The 8,835-nt window shown below is 30.3% G+C and overlaps 1 protein-coding gene across 1 annotated transcript; it reads right to left on the bottom strand.

Moving 5' to 3' along the window:
• Positions 1-1,296: 1,296 nt before the first annotated feature.
• LOC129916026 (ruvB-like helicase 1) lies at positions 1,297-7,542 on the bottom strand. Its single transcript, XM_055995788.1, has 4 exons — positions 7,243-7,542; positions 6,505-7,180; positions 1,832-2,030; positions 1,297-1,764 (listed from the first exon to the last, which is right to left on the bottom strand). Exons 1-4 carry the CDS (start codon positions 7,381-7,383, stop codon positions 1,410-1,412), a joined length of 1,371 nt encoding a protein of 456 aa, XP_055851763.1. The 5' UTR covers positions 7,384-7,542; the 3' UTR covers positions 1,297-1,409.
• Between the last annotated feature and the right edge of the window lie 1,293 nt (positions 7,543-8,835).

The raw sequence follows: 8,835 nt of genomic DNA, 5'->3' as shown, positions 1-8,835 counted from the left end.
TAATAAAAAAAAACACAAATTATATTATTAATACAAAGAAATAATTTGTGGCGTGTGTTTTTAATTTTTGAGTGGAACATCTATAGTTTTTGGGAGTGTAAAATTTAGAAAAAAAAAAAAAAAAAAACAAGACTGAGTCGCGTTAAAAAGGCTAAGTACCAATTATTTCAAACTTAGTTTGTAACTTTCTTTGAAGAACCTCCAGAAGGACATTCGGAACTACTTGATTAAATAGTTTACTTGACTATAAAAAAAAAAATTTAAAAACAATTGATTTTTTTATAATTTTAATAAAAAAATTTTAAAACATACATGTCCTGACTAAGCCCCTAGTCCTAGACAAAAAGTGTATACCTTTTTGAAAAGGGTTTTTAATATAGAATAGAACCTTATCAAAAAAATTTACATTTAGGCTATATCTAAAAAAATGGCCTAATAAGTCAACATATACCTATTTCAAATCAGAAAAAACTTTATCCCTCTTGGGGCGCCATCTAGCGTCAAAATAAAAATCTGAAAAATTAGGGGATTTTTTTTATCATTTAGAAACAGTTTTTCCACTCAGGAACTTGATTCAGAAATAACGAACGCCCTAATAGGCACACAACTCTGCCAAAAATTAGAATAACCGTTTTTTAGCACGGCATTTTAGAGCGCAACCATGCTAAGATGAGCTGTGTGATTTTTGTTTTAATTCCTCATTTTTCAATATGGGTCCTACTATCTCTATCGCTTGAGATGAAGTTTGCATTTAGCCAAAAAATCACTTTAGCAGATGATTATTCAATTTTAAATAACAGCAAATGACACGCTTACGCCACAGTGAACGTTTTAATTCAATATCCAAAAAGGGGTTTAAGGAATTTATTTTCTCAGCTAACTTACTTAATCGACTCAACTATAAATAGAATTTTTTGTTAAAAAAAAAAAAAACAAGTGAATTTATTATATTTACCAAAAGATCCTGTTAATCCATAAGATTCGCAAATTCAATATCCAATTTGAAATTTTGAGAAGAAATGTTCTTCAAGTGATGTTTGAGTTATCGCTTTCCACGTTGTCTAGAAAACCATCGATGCATTTCGAATTCATGCTAGTATTTTCTTTAATTAATTTAAAAATGAAAAACTCCTTTAATATTAATATTTTAGAAATAACTGCCGATGCTATGTTTCGTTAATGCCCGCGTTTTAGATGTTCATTTAAACTCACTTGTACACTTGTACTTGTATATATTTTTAAATTTTTTCTGTTTGTGTTATGCACACAATTGCACATCAATCAAAAGAAACATACTTTAGCTTGGAATGAAACTCGTTTAATGATTAATCAAATGTGAACGCATAAAATTAAAATTATAAAAGAATTCCGCCAAAACAAATTAATAAAGAGAGAAACTAAATAATAAATTACATCATAAACTTGTTGTTTTTCTCTGATAGATGTTTTGAAGAACGTTTAGCATCAAGGAACAATGAATGAACATCATTGATATCGTCCTTTGAGATTATCGATCGACCATTAACTTTGCTCATTTGGTGAGCTGGAGTAAGTAATTGAACGGCATATCTGAGTGTTGATGCACTTCCAATTTCACTGAGTTGTGAAAAAGCATTTTCTTCCAGCTGCAATCCTTCAGTTTGAGCACGTAATTTGATAATTTGTTCCATCTCAGATGTGTTGTATGGAAGAGTGCGAATGATAAGAAGACGATCAATCAAATCTAATGGAATGCCATGAGGTGATGAAATGTCGTTTGTTCCTCTGAAATAGAAGTAAAAAGTTTGTTGAAGAAAAGAAAAAAAAAAAAGCATTTTGAATATTTTCTTACCTGATAACACAACGTCCACGGTTTGTGGCAAATATGACAATTGGGGCAATTGGTGACTCAAGAGACTTGTGTAAATATGTAAATGTCTCCAAATCAAGCATGTGAATTTCATCGATGAAGAGTACACCAGGTACAAGCTCAGCTATACCCTGATCGATGTATTTGTTAACAACTTTGTTGATCTCCATTCTCAGTTTATCTGCAAAGTTTTAAAAACTTATTAAATATTTAGTTAGAAATGGTTTTATAAAAAGCGGTATAACCTTCTTCCTTTTATTTGGAAGAAAGTAGGTACTATTTATTTTTAAGAATTCTTATGATCGCAGTCTTTAAATTTTTTAAAATGATTTGAGTAGGTTAGGAGCGTAGTGTGCAATATTTCCAATGTAGCGCAACTTTTTTTTTTTTTGTTTTCTTTGACTACCAGATTTATGAGAATAGCCTGTTACGGTTAAAATAAAAGAGGGTTTTTAATAAGTTATTTAATAAGTACATATTATCCTGTTATGAATCTCAAGATATTCAAAGTCAGTCATTTTGATGGTATTTCTATTTTGTATTAGAAGTAGGTACTAAATTTTTAGTGAAAAAAACGTTTTTTTTCAATGTTTGTAATTTAAGGTAGTACATTTAAGATATTTTAAGCATGTATCAAAGTGTTAAACTTGTTTGGGCTTCGATTTATAAAAAAAAGTGAACAAAACGGCAGAAAACACAAAAGAACTTAAACTATACAAAAATTACCAGAAATAGAAAAAAAAAACTGCACTAAAATAAAACAAGCACATTTTAAAGAAATGCATTAAAAATCACGGAAAGCCTGGAGTAGGAAGTCCCGTAATACAATTTTTGGATCTTTGCCGTGAGATAATACCGTGTTTGTCATATAGAAAAAAAATTGAACATTTGAACTTCTCATAGGAACATGTTGGTGTATTTATTTCCTTATGGAAAGAAGTTTCTCAGCCCGACAATTTTCTGGAATGCTTCTATGACCCGTAACTATAAAAATTTGAAGGTTGAACTTTTGCCCTATATCCCCCCAATAGATATGAGAAAGGGCGAGTTCATAAATGCAGGACTGCAGCAGTTCTGCAAAATAGAACTTTCATTTATTCAGCCAAGGACTGTCTGTTGAAAAATATATCCAACTTATTAGAATTATTTGTCATTGTTTCTAAGAACGAGTACTAAATTAGTCAAAATTCACTCGTAATTATAACAATATTATTTATCAATTCTTTTTAGCAGCACTGCTTATTTTTGAGGTTGAGAACCCGCGAACATTTTATTCGTTTGGAATTTGGATTGTGTGGAACGTGAATTTAGTCTGACAGTTCATACCAACTAGAATTCTTTTGATGACGAATAAATTTGTTTTCTCAAAATTATTTATATTTTAGGTATATTAAAAAGTTAATAAACTCATCATAATATCAAAAAATTATATTTCTATTGATTTGATTTGAAATGTGTCTAAAATCACTTTTTTCATTCATTCGTTTGTTTGTCGTACTCATGTGAATAGTGCTCTAGAGATGTTTTGAAAAATTCCAATTTTTTCTCATCGGCTATTTTAGCGAGAGATGAAAAAAAATGGAATTTCCCAAAACATCTCTAATGAAGTATTCCCTCACTTTGAACATAAAATCCACGACTGGGTCGCGAGTACGTGCTTTTATGTTAAAAGTTGCTTAAAAATAACATAAAAGTTGGCTTAAAGTAACAAAAATATCTGATTAGAAATGGTTTTGACCTCCAAGCCAAGTAAGCCATTCAATTTCTCTTATAACAAATAATTTTTAGAATTTTTTTTTTTTTTTTTTGAAAATCGGTAGAGCCATTTTTTTTATATGTAGGTACATCGTTTTTTTTATTTTCTATAAAAATTTTAAAAAATTGAAAAAAAATTGGAATGCCATTAAAAACCAAACATTAATCGACACATAAAAACAAAGTTTTAACGTAATTCATTGGCCCGTTATCAAAAAATTGATTTAAAAAAAAAATTATTTTTTTTTAATGGATTTTCTTTATTTTTATAAGTAAACAAAAAATGTCAAATTCTATTCCTATAATTTTAATAAAGCAATAAGGCCAAAAGTGAATGACATTCACAGATAACCCTTCGAAAAAAATACTTCCTCACTGATGAAAGAACTTGACCGCCAGCGTGACTCAGTTATTAAAGGCTGTTCCATTTTTTTTACCAATGATAATTTTTGAAATTGAGGTCAATTTTCATCGAGAAATGTGTAATGAACAATGAACATAGGGTTGTATTCATAGACACTGTTTAAGCTGCTATTAAGCAAAACTGGAGTTTATTATATTTGAATTACATTGGATAAACCTCAGGTTAAGTTACATAACAACTATGAATGCGTCCCATAGAGTTTTAATAACACTGGTCTGCAAAATTTAACTTTTTTTTCTCCTTCAAATAATTTTTTGAAATTATGAAAGATTAGACTTTCCTGAATCTAAGTCTGGTTTCAGAAAAATCCTATCAGGTACCATTTTTGTAAAAATGATTTTTGAAAAATGTGGGTTGTTTTTATAAAAAATCACCCTTTTAGATTCATTTGAACTTGTATAAATTTAAAACTATTTGTCGCATTGAGCTCAAATTTGGACGACTTATTTTTTTATAGTATGACCTATCGATTGACACTAAATATGTCCTTTTACATTAATGTTTACTCATTTTTTAAAATACTGATTGACAAAAAAGCAGACATTTCGAAATCCTTCACTTTTAAGTAAATCCTACATGAACAAAAGCACCTTAATTAAGGAAAATGTAAAATATCAATGCCCATTATATTTAAAACGTCAAATATGTAAAGAAAATCATAATAAAATATACATTAAACAAAATTTTTACGTGTTTTGTATTTTTATATAGAATTTTTCTATTTAGAAATATCTTATTTGTAATAAACCATTCGATAAACTGCCTTGTAAAGCTTCAGATTTGTTTCTCCTAGAAACAAGAGTATACTTTTCTTATAGTTTTTGATTTGCTGAGTTAAGCCTGAACTACATCAAAACACAAAGTCAAAAAAGTACGAAAAAGAAACAAAGCTCAAAGCTCAAATAAAAACAAATTGAAAAAATAAACAAATTACAGTCAACTCCATCTAAGTCGAATTGTCACAGGACACGAAAATTGGTTCGAGTTAGAGGGAAATTCGACTAAGAGGAATCTATTTAATCTTTTTGCTGCAGGTGGTTTCATTAAATACGGTAAAAAAAATTGAGTTAGAGGAAAATTTGACCTAAAGGAAGTACGACTTATAGGGAATCGACTGTATTTGAAATTTCAATTGTTTGTCAAAAGAGCCTTTTTTTGCAAAATGTCAGGAACTATGTGATCGAACGATATAAAATATTGTTTGAGTGTATTTGTTTTTAAAACTTTGTGAAAATTGAAAGCTTGGTCTTGTTGAAGCTTTTTGAATCGAATACTTTTTTAAAATGAAAGAGAGATATACAATCAAACTACTAGGGAGAAATAGAAAAAACATCGTGTTTACTTTTTTGTACTTTTTTGACTTCGTGTTTTGATGTAGTTCAGGCTTTAGAATCCGAAGTCAAAAAAATTCTATCACGTCAGGATTTTAAGATATTCGCATTAAAGTATCACAAAATCAAGTTTTTTTTTACTATATCTCAAAAACCAGAGCTGACCGAAATATTTTGAGTTCGGATTCAAAATCAGCACACTAAAGTCCATTAGAAAAGTATACTTTTGTTCTAGGGAGAAAGATATGTATATTAATTTTTAGAGATCAGTTTCTTTATGGTAAGATATGCCAAACCTACTAAACTTACTTAAATTAAGATATCTCGGAGAAGAAAATAAATAATGAGAAGATTGAAACTGAATTTGAAAGAAAAAAATAAGTTCTTTCATAAACCGTAACAATTTTAATTGAAAAAGATTACATTATGGCAAAATATTTCTTCGAAAACAGCAAAAAAAAATGGGTTTTTGAGATTTTCTAACAGGAATATCTAAAAAACGTGACGTGCTAAGTCAATTCTGACTTCGGATTCGGAATCAGTATACTTAGTTTTATTTAAAGGACGATTTCCTTGCAGATCAGTGTAATTTACTCTTAAGGGGAATTATATTAATAGACAAAAGTCATTCACAAGTCTACCAGAAAACTCATACATTTTATGGTACTTGTGAAAACCTGCATCAAATAAAATCTTAAATTTCTTGCTACTAATTGCACTTCTACAAGCTGCACTTAATACATTCAGCAATGTAGAAAAATCTATAAACAAAATAGAAAAGAAAACCTGCAATAGGGTGAAGCTAAGCATGTGGTTGAGGTAGCGCAGTGTGTAGTGTACTATCTTCTGAACTCGCTTGGTCTAGGTTCAATACTCAAGTGTGACGGAAGAAGTTTTTCAAATCAAATGAAAAAATTACTAGACCTAGCACCACACACAAAATGGAATAAAAGGAGTCTGATGATCGGATTGGCATCCGTGAAACAGTACTGTAACTCTAGCCATAAACACTTGGTGGTAGCACCTTCAAGATGTTGTTGTTGTTCAAAGATTATAATAAAATAAAAAAGAATCAACTTAAAATTTGTTTGTTAAAAGAAATTGCTACAATTCAATAAATTAAAAGAAAACTTATAACATCTTACCTGTAATTTCAGTCTTTTTCGGCTTCATCAATTGTCCCATCATCGACAGCACATCCTGTCCACCCTGCGGCCGAGCATTAGCCACATCCAAATCATGCAATGTAACATCTTGAATAACTTCCTTCTTCTTATGAACTTCTCCCTTCGGCAATGGAACATACTCTTCTGTTTCCAAATCAAATTCAGTAGCAAAACTATCACTACGACCTTGTCTCTTAACAGCTCCACTATTTGCCTCAATATAAATAACATCACCAACTTCAACTTTTTCCTTTTGAAGTGATTCAAATATACTTGGATCAAGTTTCAATTGTTTTGTGCCTTTGGCAGTTTTTAAACCAATGACAACATTACTTATTGTCTTGCCATAACCACCCATTGGATTTTCAGTTTCGACCGGAGTCAATTCAATGACTTCGCCTTCGTAAACTTCTTTTGTTTCACGAATTCTCAAACCAATCGAACGACGGAAATTCTCCATCAGAACTTCAGTCTTTTTTATTTCACTACTAAATACTTCAGAGCCAACCATTGGACAAAATGGAACTTTATTACCAAGTTCTTGTGCAATGGCAAGGGCGATAGCAGTTTTGCCGGTTCCTGGAGGACCGGCGAGTAAAAGAGCTCTTCCGGCCATTTTTTTTGATTTTATCAAGTCGACAACGATTCCAGCTGCCTATAGTTTTAAAACATTATTAACCAACTTTTTTTATATATTTTTTTATCTTGCTTATTTACCTCTCTAGCATTTTTTTGACCAACTAAACCGGCTGCTATGGAAATTGGAGCGCCAGTTTCGTCTAATCCTAAACCTTTGACATGACTATGAGCAGCGATACGCTGCGTGCGGACAGTGCTTTTAACTTCTTCGATTTTCATTTTTATTTTATTTAAAAATATATCAACTACAAGTTGGAATTAGTTTGAATTTTATTTTTTTGGAATATCGATCAAACAAAAATGAGAATTGTTTCTAGAAAATTGATACGCACATGTGAAATGAACCAAAGCAAAGCAGAGAGCACACTTTTGTTTTCTTTTTTTGCCGAAAATTTTTAAAAGTGACAGTTGAATGCTGGTGTCATTTTGAGCAAAAATTTGCTCGGTTTTCTTACGATTAAAAGTGGAAAAATGTTAGATAATAGTAGTATAGTACAGTGCTGTCGGTAGGATATACGCAGCGTACTTTATTACTATTATTTGTCGTGAATTATCGTTTTAACAAGTGCGTTTAAGTTGCAATTAGGATTTTTTAACTGAAACTTCTATAATTCAGAGATAATGAGATTTCACATATCATTAGAAAAAAAAAACAATAACGAAGAAAAAATAACAAAAAAATAAAAAAAAAATTATTAAAATTATTTTTTTTATTAGCAAACAACTTTATTTAATTAAATTCAGGGTTTCCACAGTGTGGACAATGGTATCAAAAGCTGGCAAAAATAGCTATTCTTAATTTGTACCGAAATTGCCAAATACAAATTTACTTTAATAGAGGGATTAATAGGCTGCACAAAACCGGTTTTTATTCCACGATTTTAGCCTAACGGGGAGAGTAACTACACTTTAAAATGTCACCATTGATGAAATTATTCGTTATTTAACTTTTTTTTTAGCTCCCATGGGTGTTTCAAGTTTTAAGGCTATTTCGTTAAAACAAAAGATACAAATTTGAAATAAATATGGAATAACAAGCAAAAGGAAAGCTTTAGATTCTCATTTCTCTTTTGAATTATGAGTGTGTAGTTTGTTTGAAATAATTTTTCGAATTCGGTGTCTTTAAGATCATTCGTGTTTTATGTGCATCAAACAAATTCCTTGAGAAAAAGTTATAACGATGTGAAGTGGCGCTTTGTTTTTGGTGTCCCTTTATTGATGAGAGTGTCATCTTTCGTGTCAATTAAAAAAATGTTGCCCATGTTTGCCCCTTTTTGAGTAAACACTACGTTAAGTTATCTAAAAATAACCATTTTTTTGTATATATTTCTCAGATTCCGGCAGTGCTGACAATTCCGGTCAACAGATTTTTGACACAAGGACCTAATTATACTTTTCTGAAGGTGTAAGAGATTCTGAACTCGTACCCATAGTCAGAATTATTCTATTAGCCACAACTGAGAGTGTGTACGGTTAGCATGCTGGCTAAAAGTTTAAGAAAGTAGTCTTGATCAACAAAATGGAAACTCATCTTGAGATATCTCTTGCATAAAATAAGATCGGAAAGATTTAAACAGTTTTTTGAAGAAGGAAAAGAGATCACGGCGTCAAACTATGCTAAAATAATAAACCACAATTAGCAAAACCTCAAAAACATTCAAAATAAGTGTT

Source organism: Episyrphus balteatus, chromosome 3 (assembly GCF_945859705.1).
Source record: "Episyrphus balteatus chromosome 3, idEpiBalt1.1, whole genome shotgun sequence".
In the NCBI taxonomy this organism is placed as follows: Eukaryota; Metazoa; Arthropoda; class Insecta; order Diptera; family Syrphidae; genus Episyrphus; species Episyrphus balteatus.
The sequence above is the reverse complement of the archived record's forward strand: the minus strand, read 5'-3'. Positions and strand labels throughout refer to the sequence as shown.

Excerpts from the sequence above, each read along its gene's own strand:
- LOC129916026 (XM_055995788.1), bottom strand. The coding sequence starts at position 7,383 with ATGAAAATCGAAGAAGTTAAAAGCACTGTCCGCACGCAGCGTATCGCT. Across the intron at positions 7,181-7,242 it reads GTCAAAAAAATGCTAGAGAG|GCAGCTGGAATCGTTGTCGA; the intron begins GTAAATAAGCAA and ends TTAAAACTATAG. Across the intron at positions 1,765-1,831 it reads CGTGGACGTTGTGTTATCAG|AGGAACAAACGACATTTCAT; the intron begins GTAAGAAAATAT and ends CTTCTATTTCAG.